This window comes from Danio rerio, chromosome 3 (genome assembly GCF_052040795.2).
Source record: "Danio rerio strain M-AB ecotype USA chromosome 3, GRCz13ab, whole genome shotgun sequence".
Lineage (NCBI taxonomy): Eukaryota > Metazoa > Chordata > Actinopteri > Cypriniformes > Danionidae > Danio > Danio rerio.
This window is the reverse complement of record NC_141023.1, coordinates 60,256,855-60,274,364: the sequence shown is the minus strand read 5'-3', so window position 1 is coordinate 60,274,364 and position 17,510 is coordinate 60,256,855. Positions and strand designations below refer to the sequence as shown.

Genomic DNA, 17,510 nt, shown 5'->3' with positions numbered 1-17,510 from the left:
CCCATTATTTTTGGTCATGGATTACAGAGAGCAAAACAGTGGGAGAATATGATCAAAGACACCTCCCTATCACCTCGGAGTGGCAGATCGAGAGAGGGAAATGGAGCTTAATAGCAGAAAATCAGATTTAGACCAGCCAGGCATGTGGATGGATTTGGTGATTCTATTTTTCTTTCTTCTTCAGAGATGAAAGTTACGCCGTTTTTTTTTTCTCTCCCCCCTCCATTCTCCATTTTCGCTCGTTCCTTTTCTCTCAGAAAGCGGGTGACACAAAGACTGCCACAGACGGGCAGTGTAGAGCTGTGGAAAGAGAGAAACTGCCAACACAACACAATGTCAATGGCCACATACTTATAGACTTTCACATCATAATGGAAATACTCATCCTGATCTTGTAGAGACCCTCTTTTTAAGTATATTGCGGATTATTTTAACTATAAACTAGCCTATAAACTATAGGCTATAAACAGCCACCACGGCGACTGAAGCTCTGCACAAGACTTTTGGCCAGTTGAGAAATTAAAATGGTCGTGCCCAACTGAGTCTGGTTCTCTCAAGGTTTTTTTTTCTTCACTCCCATCAGGTGAAGTTTTTTTTCCCTCTCCGCTGTCGCCACTGGCTCGCATGGTTCAGGATTGGTAGAGCTACGCATCGATGAATTTGCTCTTCAGTGTTTGAACTCTCAGTAATGATTAAATCACACTGAACTGAGCTAAACTGAACTGAACTTAAACACTAAAATACTGAACTACACTGTTCCAGTTACTATGACCATTTATGTGAAGCTGCTTTGACACAATCTACATTGTAAAAGCGCTATACAAATAAAGCTGAATTGAATTGAATATAAACTGCCACTAACTGGCATATAATACTGTAATATTTGTATGCCAGCATACTAAAATACAGGGTAGACCATTTATATGGATACACCTTAATAAAATGGGAATGGTTGGTGATATTACCGTCCTGTTTGTGGAACATTAGTATATGTAAGGGGGCAAACTTTTCAAGATGGGTGGTGGCCATCGTGGCCATTTTGAAGTCGGCCATCTTGGATCCAACTTTGTTTTTTTTTTCAATAAAAATAATAATAATTATTAATCTAATTAATCTCGTAACCTGCAGTATCGCTGAGGCCCACTAGTGGGCTGTGGCCCACCGGTTGAGAATCTCTTCTGTAGTGCATCTAGTTTTTGTTTAAAGTCATTTGGCGATATCGTCATCTTCTCATCAGTGACACGCAGTTTAAACAGTCATTGTGTGTAACGATTTTTATGTGTGCGATTTAATTGGATGGGAAAGAATGGAAAATAGTGGAGTAAAAGTATCGAAAAATGTATTCATTTCTTTTTTTTATTTTTGTATTGCTTTAAAAAAAAACAGTTAACAATAAAAGATTGCAGCAACTTTGAAGTTTACAACAAAAATAAACAATACCGAAATGACACACATTTTAATTCTACTTCCTGAGAGACCTACTCAGTCACAGTAATTTGAGTATTTGTATTTGTTACTTTACACCACTGGTTGTTTACAATTCAGCTCTCCACATTTTCGGATGCCTGATGAAGCGGACATGAAGAAAGCTGGCCAGCGCTTCATCAGAGCGCTCTAATCACGCCACCAGATGGAGATGGCAGATCTGGTGGTCACCAGCCAAATAAAAGGGCTCTTATTGAATAGCTAAGCTGGCCTTTGTAGTGCTGACCCTGGCGGCAAATCAGCCTGCAAGGTCATCAACAGATCGCAGGAGGTCCAAACTTAAAGCAACGAGAGCCAGTAAACTCCCCGGCAGCCCAAATCCTCACGCAGATGCATTCATGGCTGTGTTCCCATAATCCCTGCCGCCAGTCCATTGATCCACCTGCTAACAGAGGTGTGACAGATCCCTGCCCAAAAACAGACTTTGGAAGCCATGATGAAAATTAAACAGGCTATACACACACACACACACACACATAGGCTGGGGGTGTAGCCACACCTGCCGGTGTAATACGTGACAGGTCTTTTAAAGAGGGCGAGGAAGGACGAGTGAGGATTGATGGGTTTTTCATTAGCATGGTGTCACCTTCACTGACTCAGTATTTTCAGTGCTGAGTGATAAAGATAAAGAAGATTTGATAGCCTTTTGATGATATACGAGCAATATCACACCGTTAGCCTCTAAAAAGATAAGTCTGTGAATTCAAATATCAAGTTGACAGTTTATCAGCCGGGAACAAGACTCTACTAATTCAAAAAACTGACTTTAGTGATGGAAAGTTGATTACTTCATGGATTTTAATTGCGTTTGTATTTATTTATTTATTTATTTAATGAGAAGGTAATAAAGATGGAGCGAGTCTGATTACCTGAATTTATTTTTTCAAACAGAGGCTCATTCTGAAATCGTAGCCCTATATATACATTTCTGGAGATCGCAAATGATGTTGCTACACTGTAAAAAAAAATTAATAAAAATTAACCCGTAAAAAAAAAAATTAAAAAAAACTGTCAGAGTAAAAAATGTAGATAATGTGTAAAAAAAAATAAAAATAAATAAAAAGAATTTCTTGTTTCATAATCACAAGTTATTACTGTCATTTTACAGATTTTAACTGTAATTGTACAGGTTATTACTGTCATTTTACAATTTATTACTGTAAATATGTAGTTTATTACTGTAATTATACAGATTAATTGATGTGGTTATAAGGACATATACTGTAATTATACCGGTTATTACTGTAAATATACAGATTAATGTGATTATAAGGATAATTGCTGTAATTATGCAGGTCATTACTGTAAATATACAGATTAATGTGATTATAAGGATAATTACTGTAATTATGCAGGTTTTTTTACTGTAATTATATGGATTAATTGATGTGAGTATAAGGATAATTACTGTAATTAAGCAGGTTATTATTGTAATTATACAGATTAATTGATGTGATTAGAAGGACAATTACTGTAGCTATGCTGGTTATTACTGTAACTATACAGATCAATTGATGTGATTATAAGTCCTGTTACTGTAATTATGCAGGATATTACTGTAATTATGCATATCAATCGATGTGATTATAAGGATAATTACTGTAATTATGCAGGTTATTACTGTAACTATACAGATTAATTGATGTGATTATAAGTATGCAGGTTATTACTGTATCTACAGATTAATTAATGTGATTTTAAGGATAATTACTGTAATTATGCAGGTTATTACTGTAACTATACAGATTAATTAATGATATTGTAATTATGCAGGTTATTACTTTAACTAGACAGATTGTTTAATGTGATTATAAGGATAATTACTGTAAATATACAGGTTATTTCTGTAATTGTACGGATTAATTTATGGTATTATGCATAAAATCTCTAAATATTTCATAAAATTTTCCACTTTTTCGCAAAAACTGCAAAAACTTTTACCCCTTTGGAAGTATTTGGCGCTCTACAGAAATGTAAATAGGGGTACATTTTCAGAATGAGCCTGGGTTATGTTCAATTTTATCTTCATAACACATAAAAATTCTGTACAGTTTATACGGTAAAAAAAAGCCTGCCAGCAATAGTTACCAGAATACTATCATAAAAAATACATTTAAAAATTGCAGTAAACGACAGTATTTGATGAATTTTATGAAGGTTTGAAGTATTAACATCTATATAAACTGATATCTTAATGTAGCATTTTAACAGAGTTTATACTCACAGCCATTGTTGAAATGTGACTTCTTTATGTAGTGTTTATTTCTTAACTAAAGTTATTGTTGACACCCTTATTTTAATCCTTTTCCAGTTTTGGGGAAAGTTATTTTAATAGCAATAATTACAATCCTGCATTACTTCTTTATAAAGTAACTCAATTGAGTTTGCCATTTTTTCCAGATTAAAATAAATATTCTGTATCTCCAGAATGTGTCTGTAAAGTTTCAGCTCAAAACACCCATCAGATTATTTATTAGACCTTTCAGAAGCTTGTTATTTTTATCTCTGAGGATCTGGTTGCTGTTTTTGTGCACTGTACCTTTAATGCTAGTCCTTCCCCCCACCGTTCCCACGTGCCTGTCAGAGTGCGCCTCAATCTCCGCCCTCAGTGTCAGACAACACTCAGTCAAGTTTACCTTATTTTGTACATTGGATTACACTTTAATAAAAATATATTAAACAAACTGGATTATTGTAACCATTTAGATGAAAACAACATGTTTTTGTCAGGGTTCTGCCACTCTGGTCTTGTAAATTCTTGTTTTGGTGGCAGAGCTCGGACACTACCCATGTCTGGTCCTGTTTCTGTCTCTGTGTGCGCGCGCGCCGTCGTGGGTGTACGCAGAGTGTGCGCGCTCCTGCTTGACGTGACCGCGCGCGCGTTCTGCGTCCCTCAGACGCGTGCGCTCTTGTACTCGTGTTTGTGTTTTCGTCTGTCAGCAGCGTGGTGTTTCATTCCCAGCGTCTCAGTCTTGTTGGTTTCGGTTTTGGTCGGTGCTGGGATGAAGCATGCACGCTGCGTATGTGAGCGCATGGTGAGTGTTTTCATTCATCGTGTGCTCGTGTCTTGCGTCTTTTGTCAAAGCACGTGGCTCGGTGTTTACATTGTGGTCACGTGCTTTTGTCGTGTGCTTCAGTGTTGTGTTATGTGAGCGCATGGCTTGTATTGTCTCTCTGTGTCATGCTCTCTCCCGTCTATTGTCTAGTCCCACCCTCCTTGTTTACTCATTATTAGTTTGTCATGTTCACCTGTGTGTCAATTTACTTTTTGCTTTATAATCCCCCTCATGTTTTCAGTCCTTTGCCAGTTCGTTGTCTACACTCCCCGTGTTCCTGCTCCAGTCTTGCCTTGTCTTGTCAGCCCAGCCAAGTTTGTGTGTTTTGTTAATGTTTTCCCCCTCGGGGTAGTTTTGTTTTGCCTTTTATTTTTATTTTATTATTAATAAATACCCATTGTTTCTTTGCACTTGAGTCCTCGCTCCTTTTTCCCCTCACCGACCGTGACAGTTTTACTATAGATCTTAGACCCAAGGCGCCACCATCTTGGAATGTCGCTGTGTCTGACATCACAGAGTTTGTTCCGTTCCCTCCGCTGAACAAATACAGTGGAAATAATGTACTGAACACGGAGGCTGGAAAACCAAATTTAACAAAAGGCATGAAGTTGTGTATATATACACACACACACACACACACACACACACACACACACATATATATATATATATATATATATATATATATATATATATATATATATATATATATATATATATATATATATATATATATATATATATATATATATATATCTGTAGGCTTTAATTGTATGGAAAATGATCAGCTCAGGGTTGAGTAAATGATGGAATTTAGAATTTCGGGTTCACTGTTCCTTTAAGTTTGTGTACACTCTGTCTACACTCTACTATCTCTTTGCCCAACACAAGGAACCAATAAACCCAAGGCAGTTTGGATACATGAGAACGCCCGTCGATTTTTAAGCCATGTTTACAAAAAGCCCGTCTTCCTCTCCAAGCAACACAATCCATTGGAGCAAACCGAAAATCTCTTCTAAGCACACACACACACACACACACACACACACACACACACACACACACACACACACACACACAACTGCAAAAAAAATGTGGGCAAATGCCTTCCAGCATAGTACTTAATACACTATCAAAACTAATTGCTCCTATTTTGGAAAAAAAAGCATCTCGTATTACATTAAAATGCGCCACTGTTTATTTTTCTCCTGTTTTAATGTGTATATCTGGAAAGGTGAGTGTTTTGATTGCTCAGCTCCAGAATTAGGCTGTTAATGAAGCTTGGCTTAGCTCTGCTGCTTTGTGCTTTCATATACAGTAATGCTGAAATACAGCGTTCACACTTCAAAGCCTGTGGACTCACACTAGCAGCACTATGAAGTGATTGCAGCTCCTGATAGAAGCTTAAAGCGCCTGTAGCCCAAAGATGCCTTTGGCAAGGTGCAGATATTTGCCAGGAAACACACTCAAAAGAGCCCAAATGTTTCGTTTTCCTAGCATTTCCATAACTTTATAAGAGTATATCCACGCAGATTCGTTAACCACACTTTTTTTAGGCAAATGGTCTGTTCTTTTTTTACTTCAAAATGCAAACTGTCATTAATGACTCTTCTGTGAAGTTCTTTTGTTGAAAACTAAGAAGATATTTAGAGGAATGTTCACTATCATGTCTGTATTCTGAATATTCTCTATTTGAGCAAGCAGTTTGCAGGGTGGTTTTGTGGAAGCTTTGTCTTTATAAGGATAATTACTGTAATTATGCAGGTTATTGCTGTAACTATACAGATTAATTGATGTGATTATAAGTATGCAGGTTATTACTGTATCTACAGATTAATTAATGTGATTTTAAGGACTATTACGGTAATTATGCAGGTTATTACTGTAACTATACAGATTAATTAATGAGATTGTAATTATGCAGGTTATTACTGTAACTATACAGATTAATTAATGTGAGTATAAGCATAATTACTGTAATTATACAGGTAATTACTGCAATTATACAGATTAATTAATGTGATTATAAGGATAATTACTGTAAATATACAGATTATTACTGTAATTGTACAGATTAATTTATGGTATTATGCATAAAATCTCTAAATATTTAATTAAATTTTCCACTTTTTCGCAAAAATAAAAACTGCAAAAAAATGTTACCTATTTGGATGTATTTGGCGCTCTACAGTAATGTATATAGGGGTACGTTTTCAGAATGAGCCTGGGTTGTGTTCAATCTTATCTTCATAACACATAAACATTCTGTAAAATGTACACGGTAAAAAAAGCCTGCCAGCAATGGTTACCAGAATACTATCATAAAAAATACATTTAAAAAGTGCAGTAAACGACAGTATTTGAGGAATGTATACAGTGTAATAGATCAAAAGTTTGAAGTATTTACCTTTACATACAGTCTTTGGAACCAACCAAAATCTATGGATGGGGGTCAGATGTCGGCAGTATGTTTCCTCATGCATGTTCACTTCATTTAGCATTTGTGTTCTACTAAAATAATGACATAATAATACTGAGACTCTGTTAAGTGAGTGTGTTTATTTTTGGCATAACTTGTTATTTAGGCTTACAACTTCTTTTTTTTTTTTTTGGTTGAAAATCTCAAAAGCACTCATTAAGGTATAGGATTGGTTCACCCAAAAATGAATATTCTGTTATTAACCGTCCATGTAACTTTAGTGGTTCAATTGTAATCAGAAATAAACAATTTTGTTCTTTATTAAATAACTTTGTTTTTCAATGTCTTCGCTTCAACCATGTCAGTTCCCAGTGTTCATTTACTATGGGTACACATTGTATTGGTCATAGTAAATGCACAAATTGACGAGGAGAGAAAACATTGGCGATCAAAGTCATTTGGATCTTTGTATTATTACAAATAGAAAAGTCATATGGAATATTCTGACAATGTTTTTGTTTTCTCTCTGCACTTGTTTTGGGATCTTTTGCTGTCTGTGGAAGATGATGGGGATTCTCAGATTTTATCTAAAACATTTTAATTTGTGTTCTGAAAACTAACAATTAAAATGTCATGAGGGAGAGTAAATAATAAAACATATACATGTAACGGAGGCTAGCTAGTAGGTGCTGTGCAGGTAAACCCCACTCCTCTGACCTCTAAAGGTATTCTAGTGACAGACGCTAGAGGCCATGGTCTTTAGCCTCCTTGGTAGAGCACCAGATTCCCATGCGAAAGGTTGCCGGTTTAATACCAGCTCGGAGCGGGTTGGGTGGCGTAGCACCAGCAGAGTTACATTGGTGCCGTGACCCGGATGGGAGGGAGGTTTAAGCCTGGTTTACTCTTCTGCGTCAAGTGACCGGCAAAACCCACGGCGCATGCAACGCGCGTAGCTGTGCATTTATACTTCTGCGCGCTGTCTCTGTTGGTCTGCATTAACACTTCCGAAACGCTAGTTGGCAGTGACGTGTTAATGTTCCTCTGTGTCGAGTTTCTTCACTGCTGCTTTTCCTGAAAACTTCCAGGATGTACAAGTGGCTCAAACAAGCACATTTTGAGGCAGGAACTGGCAGACGTGCAACAACTTTAACTATGAGGTAAACACAAAACAAAACTTTCCATCCGGAGCTCCTTCACGGGACTCCACACTTGTAAACAATCACTTCATCAGGCTCGCACCATTCGCGTGGCTGTCAGTCCCGCCCAGACTCGTCAGTGCTACCAGGCCGACCAATCCAAGAGCTTATGCTACGCGTCATTTTTTGAGAGGTGCATGTCAGCGACGGCCACGGCAAAGGGCTATGCGTCAGCGCCGTAGCATACGCCCGCGTTTGACACAGAAGTATAAATTAGCCTTTAGGGGGGTGTAACGGAGGCCAGCTAGTAGGTGCTGTGCAGGTTAACCTCACTCCTCTGACCTCTAAAGGTGCTCTAGCGACAGACGTAAGAGGTCATGGTCTTTAGCCTCCTTGTTAGAGCAACCGACTCCCATGCGGAAGGTTGCTGGTTCGATCCCAGCTCGGGGCGGGTTGGGTGGTGTAGGACAGGCAGGGTTACATACATATTTGATTAAACTAATCTTTTAAGCAGCTTGAATGTATTTATATTATCTGTAGAAGGTGTAGGACCAGAAAAACCTTCGTCCAATCAAAATGTGTGGTCTGGACAAGGCAAAATATATAACATATAGACTTTTTGGTGTTTAAAAACTCAGTAAGGTTGTTATATTGACTGTTACCCATTTCCAGAAGTAAGAAAAAAGATCCCCATGGCAGCAAACGATTTTTTTTATAGATGCTGGAGGTGCTTTGTTTCTCTGATCAACCTGAAGGCTCAAGGGGATTCCAGTATCTGACAGAAGAGGTCTGCTGCTGGGTCTGTGTGTGTTTTGATGCCTCCAGCCCTCTGCATTAGTGGCATCAGCCTCAATTACCAACCTGCTTGTACATGTCATGAGCACTTTACATATTGAACTGCTTTTCATACTAGATCTGTTTCACTTAGACTTTTTATTTGACTTCTTTGGCTTGGAGTGGAAGCTGTTTTGAGGACTTTTAAAACACTCTCCATAATGACCACTCGGAAGTGTTTGTGTGAACTTGTGAAACTGCTGTTTTGCAACCACATATTTTTCATGATACTTTGCCACACGACAATAAACATTTTAGGGAGGCTTAGCATGAGGGGTTTTTGAAAGGTTTTTAAATCACTTGCAATATTGTGTTAATAGTTAGTGACATTTACAGAATACTCAAAAAGTAAAGGAAGAAACGATGAACTGGTTGCTACAGGTTGTAATGGAAATGTAAAGAACATCTACATGTGAGATGGCTTCCTTAAAGGCAAAGGGTTTGGATTAGTAACAATAATATGTAAGATTTTTTGTATCAAATTGTCCAAAAACAAATAGAACAGTGTTGCAGTGCATCCGGAAATAGCGCTTCACTTTTTCCATTTTTTATGTTACAGCATTATTCCAAGTTGGATTAAATTCATTATTTCCTCAAAATTCTACACACAATACCCCATAATGACAATTGTTTTTTTTAAATTGCTGTAAATTTATTAAAAATAAAAAAGCTGAAACATCACATGTACACAAGTATTCACAGCCTTTGCTCAATACTTTGTTGATGCACCTTTGGCAGCAACTCTCAAGCTCTATCAGGTTGCATGACAATCGACGGTGTACAGCCATTTTCAGATCACTCTAGAGATGTTGAATAGGATTTGGATCTGGGCTCTAGGTGGGCCACTAAAGGACATTCACAGGACATTGTTGTGAAGCCACTTTAACAGAGCAAGTCATTTTTCACAGTATTTCCGAAATTATTTTTTTCTTCTGGAGAAACCATTGCTTGTTTTATTCTGGCTAGAATAAAAGCAGTTTCTCATTTTGGTCTCACTTTATATTAAGTGGCCTTAACTAATATGTATTTACACAGGAATTAATAGTTTGTTACAATGTACTTATTGGGTAAATACATGTATTTATTGTGTACTTATGCTTGATTAAATACATGTATGTACTTACATCTGTAATTAACTTCTGTAACTACATTTGTAAATACACTGTTGACCATCCCTTACACCTTAACCCACCCTTAAACCTACCCATACCACCAAACCTGTCCATAACCCAACCTCTATCCCAACTCAAGACCACCACAAGTGTTCCTTAAACACATTATGAACACAGTAAGTACATTGTATTTATGTTTTGATGCAAGTACATAGTAGTTAAGGACACTTCATATAAAGTGGGACCCTCATTTTTTTTAAAACCATATTGTGGTCAGTATTATTAGTGACTGTAAGCAATATTTTATTTCGATTGTTTAGAGAGCAAACCATCATTACACAACGACTTGCCTAATTGCTCTAACTTACGTAATTAACCTAATGTTACAGATCACTATTTTCCAACCACTCATATTTTCAGAAAGCTCAAAACCTTTTCATCTACTTCAATCTTACCATCTTACAAAGGGTACTTTTCAGATGAAGAGACAAAATTAACAACAGCACAGCCATCAATTAATTCATTATCTCCACAGCCATATCACCCTGCAGACTATTAAGACTGATTACTCACTGAAGCTAAGCAGGGCTGAGCCTAGTCAGTACCTGTATTGCTGCGTTCACACCAGACGTGGAACGCGTGGACAAATCGCGCTATTCACATGTAAATAGCCGCGTGAACATTTGAGGTTACTCGCTTCATTCGCACGTCAAATTCGATTCATTCGCGTGTCAAATTCACTTCAGAAAAGATGCAGATTCGCGTGATGGGCAGGGCTTCTGTTTGCCCGGTGACTCTAGCTTCGTAGCTAAATGGCTAACATGGATTTTATGAAGAAAATAACAGTGTTTATGTGCTTTATGAAGGCTGAAAAACAGCGTCGATAGGTTTAGGGCCGTGTCTGAGTCCGCTACATACTTTCAGAGGTGCATCCAGCTCTGTGAGTTCATAAACTCCAGATTCGCGTGATGGGCAGGGCTTCTGTTTGCCCGGTGACTCTAGCTTCGTAGCTAAATGGCTAACATGGATTTTATGAAGAAAATAACAGTGTTTATGTGCTTTATGAAGGCTGAAAAACAGCGTCGATAGGTTTAGGGCCGTGTCTGAGTCCGCTACATACTTTCAGAGGTGCATCCAGCTCTGTGAGTTCATAAACTCCTCCAGAAACTTAACCTGGCTGGCAAAGACTTTCAGCAGTGCTTCTGACTGAGCCCAGCCCAGTTTGATGAACTTCTTGTCGGTGTCGGCTGGAGGATTTCCCCTGGGATACTAACAACAGGCGATACGTCACAATCACGCCCCCACAAGAGCAAGCTCCTGATTGGTTAACGCGGCGCGAATGTCCGTTTTAGTTCAGATTTTCGAACTCGAGCGATTCGCACATCAAACATGCAAAACGCTCAATTCGCGCTGCGCCATTCGCACCGCACCATTCGCGCAATTCGTTTAATTCGTGCTGCGCTATTCGCGCGTATCGCGCCACAGGATGTCTATTCGCGCGTTTGCATTGACTTAACATGTAAATCACTCGCCCTTGATGCGCGTTCCGCGTCTGGTGCGTCCACATGGGAAAACCAGGTTGCTGTTGAAAGTAGTGTTAGTGAGGCCAGCAGGGGGTGCTCAACCTGCGATCTGTGTGAGTCCCAATGCCCCAGTAAAGTGAAGGGGACACTAATCTATCTTTCAGATGGGATGTTAAATTAAGGTCCAGACTCTCTGTGGTCATTAAAAATCAACGTGACACTTCTCTTATAGAGTCCTGTGTCCTGGCCAAATTTTCCCCATTCACCCTTATGCCGAGTTCAGACTGCATGATTTTCAAAGTAGTCGTGTCACAGATGTTTTCACACTGCATGACTATCTGGGCTTGCATTTCGTCGCTGCTTTGCTTACACTGCAAGATGGATCGGGGACAGGGGCTTTCAGATTGCATGACTTTACTATAGGAAGAATCGCCGACAACTTCGTCCAAACTACGTTCTCATAACTACATAATGAGAAAGAAGCCTTTAATGGGGTAGAACATGTACATGTTTGCTCACCTGGGTTTAAAGGGAATTAGCCATTTCTCCTCAACGTTGATAATAAACAAATTTTTTTCTGTATGAACCGTCAAACAGACACGGTTGCTCCTGAGTCCTGTCAAACCTTCACTAGTTTTTCCTCCATTTCGTGAGTCCAAATAAACCGAAAAAGAGCGCTTTTAACTTCTTCCTCAGCCTCCCGCTGGCCTGCAGCAGCTATACACACACACACACACAAGTGAAAGCTGCTCTCTCATTGGCTGTAGGCGATCGCTGATGTTATTTTCAGTCAAAACTCAATTCACACGGCATGATTTGAATCGCCGACAGCTCCAGATATTTAGCATGCCAAATATCTCGCAGGCATCGGCGACTCATCGGCGATTCTCTCAGATCGCGTCTTTGATCGTTCATACTGTGTGATTGTCACTCACGTGCACGAGCAGCGATTTGCCTGTGATTTAAGGCATTTGTCTGCGATTTCTCAAAACCTGTCGGCGAGCAAAAATCGGGGCTAAAATCACGCAGTCTGAACTAGGCATTACCCCGTCATGGCCTCCCAATCATCCCCATCCACCGGATTGGCTCTATCAATGTCTCTCCACTCCCACTATAGCTGGTGTGTGGTGAGCGCACTGGCGCCATTGTCCTGTGGCTGCCGTCACATCATCCAAGTGGATGCTGCACACTGGTGGTGGTGGTGTGAAGAGACCCTCCTCATGACTGTAAAGTGCTTTGGGTGTATGGCCATACATGATAAATGTGCTTTATTAATATATATTACATTAAAATTATTAATTTACCCATTTTTCCGCATTGGAATGAAGGATTGCAGCTCCTTTTCTTTCAATCTCTTAATAATATCATCTATTCTGTTACACCGTGAGCAAGCAACCACAACCATTTGTGGTTCACAAATATAACCCTTGCATAATCATTTATCGCTTTGTTTTCGTGGCTTTGCATGTTCTTTCTCGTGAAAGCTAACAGGATTTTTATTTTTTTTTTCAGTCTCATATTCTTGTATTACAGATAACGGTGTGATTTTGTTCTCTCTCTCTCTCTTCCTGTTAAGTGGTGATAAGTTGGCTTGTGATGAAAGGCCCGTGTGCTGTTGTGGTGTCGGGCCTGGCACTGCTCCCAGAGCCCCAGCCACACGCATGCCAGTCGCAGAGGTCACGGCTGAGGCCTTCCTGCCAGCCGTGTGTTTCTAACAGCCTCTTCTGCTTTTCTCCTTTATTACAGACCAGCAGCAGGATCAAGCATCTCGAGAAGGAGTATCAGCAGAAGATGGCCAAATCTGCACAGGTAAACTGATGAGCTTGAAAAAAAGGCAAAAATGTGCGTCCTGATGGATGGATGGATGGATGGATGGAAGGAAGGAAAGAAAGAAAGAAAGAATGTTATATTATATATATATATGCGAACTATATATATGAAGAGTTTAGTTGCAAAAACTTCTAAAAGCCATTTGATATTTTCGTCTTAAGGCACGTACACACAAGCGCAAAAGTGTCATTTTTTAAAAAAAACTCCTCATGCTCGTTTTTTTTATTTGACGCGCCGCGTCAAAACCTTCTCCTCCAATCAGATCGGCACTTTTGTTGATGTGTATGGAGCTGCTGTAGTTACAGTAAACAGCATGTGGAGGCGCTAAAGCGCAAAACTGTCAATGCGAGCGCACAATGAAGAAGATGCCCAAAGGCGATATGAACGTGGAGCTGCTTATTGCACTGGTGAACAATAATCATTTCTTCATTGCTAGAGCTGGAGCTGCTGCTTGAACCATCTATGCTTGTTCGAGTCACCAGTAAACTTTAAAGGGCCATGAAACCCCCTCGTTTCAGCAGGGTGTTTTCACACCTCTACTTTGGAAAAAGTCAGAAAAGTGGGCGTGTCCAGCTCTGTTTAGGGGGGAGTGTCGGAGGAAGAAAAGTGGGATGGTGTGGAAGTGTCTATTTGGGCACGCGCGAGTTTCAGAGTCAAAATTCACACACACAGTAGAAAGTGATGGTGTTTAACCTACATGGACATCTGTAGTCGAATTATTTGCCAAATTATTAAATGTTGGACTTTAACTGCGGTTTGGCTCTTTTATTCAGGGAATTCATTCATGCCCCTCGCGACAAACAAGATATTTGTTTCAAGGAGCTGCTCTAAGCGTGTATTTTTCATGCAATGTTTGATACCGCACGGCGAATGAGAGAGAAAAAAAACTCAGCATTTCCTGGAAACTTAGATGCACACGGCAGGTAGCGTCAGAAAGCCGCGTTTGTTATTCCGGTCACTAAATGCGGTAAAAACCCTACACAAGGTTAAAGTTTGGTTGTGGTGCTAACATGTTTACACTCGGTGCAATAGTTTGTTCGATACGAACAAACTGAATAAACAAAGAGCACTAGTCGCTCACTTACCAAATCTGTAGAGACAGGACAATCACCAGCAACTAGAGCCGTGTCTTTATTAAGAGAAAACTACAAGCGAATCCGGATCTCATCGTTTGCAGATGAGAACAGCTCTCAGGTAAACAATGTTCCTCCTTAGACACGTAAGTTATTGTTGTCGAGCGTCGCGCACACTGTAATCCACACGTGACTCTGAGCTCTCACAGAGAGAAAATGAAAACGAAACTCAACTGCAGCAAACTATAAAAGCAACACTTCACGCTTGTTTTGCCAACACAATGTGGCGTCTCTGCCGTCTAAACACTGTGACAGTAATGAATATTAATGAAGTTGCACAATAGAGCGCGCTGATTGGTTTGAACCAAGCCTTACTCCTGCATTAATGCATTACACTGTAAGACTCACTCTGGCACAGACGCCCAGTCTGCACGCTGGAATACAACGCTAATATATCATGGTCATGATGCAGCTTCAAAAATTCGTTTCAAACCGGAAGTACGAATTTGCTTGAAATAACGCAAAAACAACCAATTTACACTTTTTAGTGAAATATAGGTGTCCTAGTAGTGTTTTTAGCAGTGTGGGACACATATACGACTGTCAACAGCTCAAAAAATGTGTTTTGGTGTTTCGTGACCCTTTAACAACAAGCGTGTGAACTTCCTCTCCTCCTCTTCTTCTGTGTTATTAGCGGGTGTCAGAAATTTAAAGTTGTGTAGCGCCACGTCAAAGAGTGATTTTGCATACTTTTCAGCTTGACGCCAGTGAAAAGCGCTTAGGTTTGAATACGGAAAAACGTCTCGTAAAACGCTGACGATAAACGCAAACGAAAAAGCGTCCCGGTGTGTACGAGCCCTTAAATTAGCATTTTTCTCAGATTCTTGTGTGTAGGCTCAGAGATTTCACTTTTATAGTGACGAATAAATTATTTTTATTAACCACAGTTTCCATTGGTGACCACACAAGGGCTCCCCCTACATATTGAGGAATGTGAATCATATTTATTTATACTTTAGACCAATTTAAAAAATATCTATTTTAAAAAACTGGTATAAAATTGACAGTTAATCAACGCTAAAAATCTGAACAATTACATTATTATACTTTTCTTTGAAAACATAATTAAATTCATTTAAATAAGTAATTTGCCATTTGATTAAATGGAATTGACAGTGGACGGTTGTTTTGAGGGTGTCTGCACTCGCATCTCTCCTCTTTATCCCATCATGTGTGTTACAGAGACCATGTGTTAAACATTAGATTTAATCTGCTCAGACTCAACGCCATTACGCTCGCTTCAGGTTCAGAAGAATAGCCGCCATTCTTCTCTGGGTGCAAGATTAACACCGAGGTGAACTCCTCAAGCACTGTGGATGTTGTGAAAACGCACTCTTCAGTTTGCGGTTGTGGGCCTGTCATAATTGCCTCTCATTACTTTAGTCTCAGCTCAAGCGCTCACTCTTCTTTTTTTTTTTACTTCTTCACAGCCCCGTTTTCAGTTCTCTCCACAACACAGAGCGTTGAACGTCAGGTTGACAAGCAGATGTTGTGTGAAAACACAGGCCTATTAAATTACACAATGCTTGACATCAAAAGAACACACTTTGAGTGTGTGAGAAAAAGAGTTCACAGGCGTTTTCCCATTTCTAAATAACCTCTGAGAGGGCCACTGATGATTAATTCCTTTTCTGAGGCACAAAATTGGCATTCGCTGGATAAACAGTGTTTTCCCCCCCTCTTGTTTCCCACTCGCATTTGGTGGGAACACGTCTTTGTTTAACACACATTAAATGCGCCTCCTCCACACCAAACAACGCAGTGCCCCGTTTACTTATTTCTGTTGTTCGCACTCTTGTTCCGGTTAGTTCACCAAAAGGACAAAGAACTGAATCTGCAGAAGTAGCAAAAGTTTGTGTAGCTTTCATTTAGTTTGTTCTTATTTTAAGTTGTCACTCTTTTGTGGTTCGTTTTAGATTCGTTTTTAGGTTTTATGCTTTATATTTACTGGTAGACTTAACCATTTTAGCACCAGTATTTGTTAGCATTCAGCTATTGACGACTAAATCAGTTGGTTTTACAGTACACTACCTGACAAAAGTTTTGTCGTCAATCCCAGTTGTAAGAGACGACCAATAATAACTTGACTTCTAGTTGATCATTTGGAAAAGTGGCAGAAGGTAGATTTTTCAGATGAATCATCAGTTGAACTGCATCCCAATCATCACAAATACTGCACAAGACCTATTGGTACCCGTATAAACTCAAGATTCTCATAGAAATCGGTCAATTTTGCTGAAGGAAAAATCGTGGTTTGGGGTTATATTCGGTATGGGTAGTCGGTATGGGTAGTGTGAGGTATCTGCAGGGTGGATGGCAACAGCCTGAGGTATCAAGACATTTGTGCTGCCCGTTACAAACCACAGTAGAGGGCAAATTCTCCAGCAGGATAACACACCTTCTTATATTTTAGCCTCCACATCAGAGTTCCTGAAAGCAAAGAAGGTCAAGGTGCTCCAGGATTGGCCAGCCCAGTGACTAGACATGAACATTATTGAGCATGAAAAATCAAGGGATGATCATATTTTATTTTGGTAAAATAAGCGTAATCTAGAGGCTTTTGCCTTTCAAATAACCCACTTCTGATACCAAATGATTGACTAGAGTCAAGTTATATTTTTGTTCCTAAAACTCGGATAGGCGACAAGACAATTATTAAGTAGTGTTTATTAAAAGATTGACTAAACCTGAACTTTTCTTGACAGATTATGTATAATATATGTATCACATAGACTTTTAAAAATATTTGGTTGTTGTTGACAGAATAAAGATAAACCAAAAGTGTGATTTAAATGTAATAAAAAAAAACCAAGCCAACGTTTTGATATAAAGAAAGAATTAAACAAAACTGGCACACGGATAATTGAAATAGACAAGGTTACAGGGTCTTCATCTGGTCACTTGTGTAGGTAGAAGCATTGTCTATTTAAATAGTCTTTTAGAAGCTTAAGTGGCAGTGTTTTTTTTTTTTTTCTAACTTTT

At 39.2% G+C, this 17,510-nt stretch overlaps 1 protein-coding gene across 8 annotated transcripts in view; it reads left to right on the top strand.

Moving 5' to 3' along the window:
- The window catches only part of cep112 (centrosomal protein 112), a 349,706-nt gene that overhangs the window by 246,304 nt on the left and 85,892 nt on the right, over nucleotides 1-17,510 (top strand). For 5 of the 8 annotated variants that reach the window (XR_015479978.1, XR_015479979.1, XR_015479976.1 and 2 more), the window contains one exon: nucleotides 13,312-13,374. The exons of the other annotated variants lie outside the window; for them this stretch is intronic. Coding sequence is in view for 2 of the 5 variants with exons in the window: in NM_001327791.1 (NP_001314720.1) it covers nucleotides 13,312-13,374 (63 nt within the window). In the remaining 3 variants the exon portion in view is untranslated. The remainder of the gene's footprint in view (nucleotides 1-13,311; nucleotides 13,375-17,510) is intronic. 8 annotated transcript variants of the gene reach the window in all.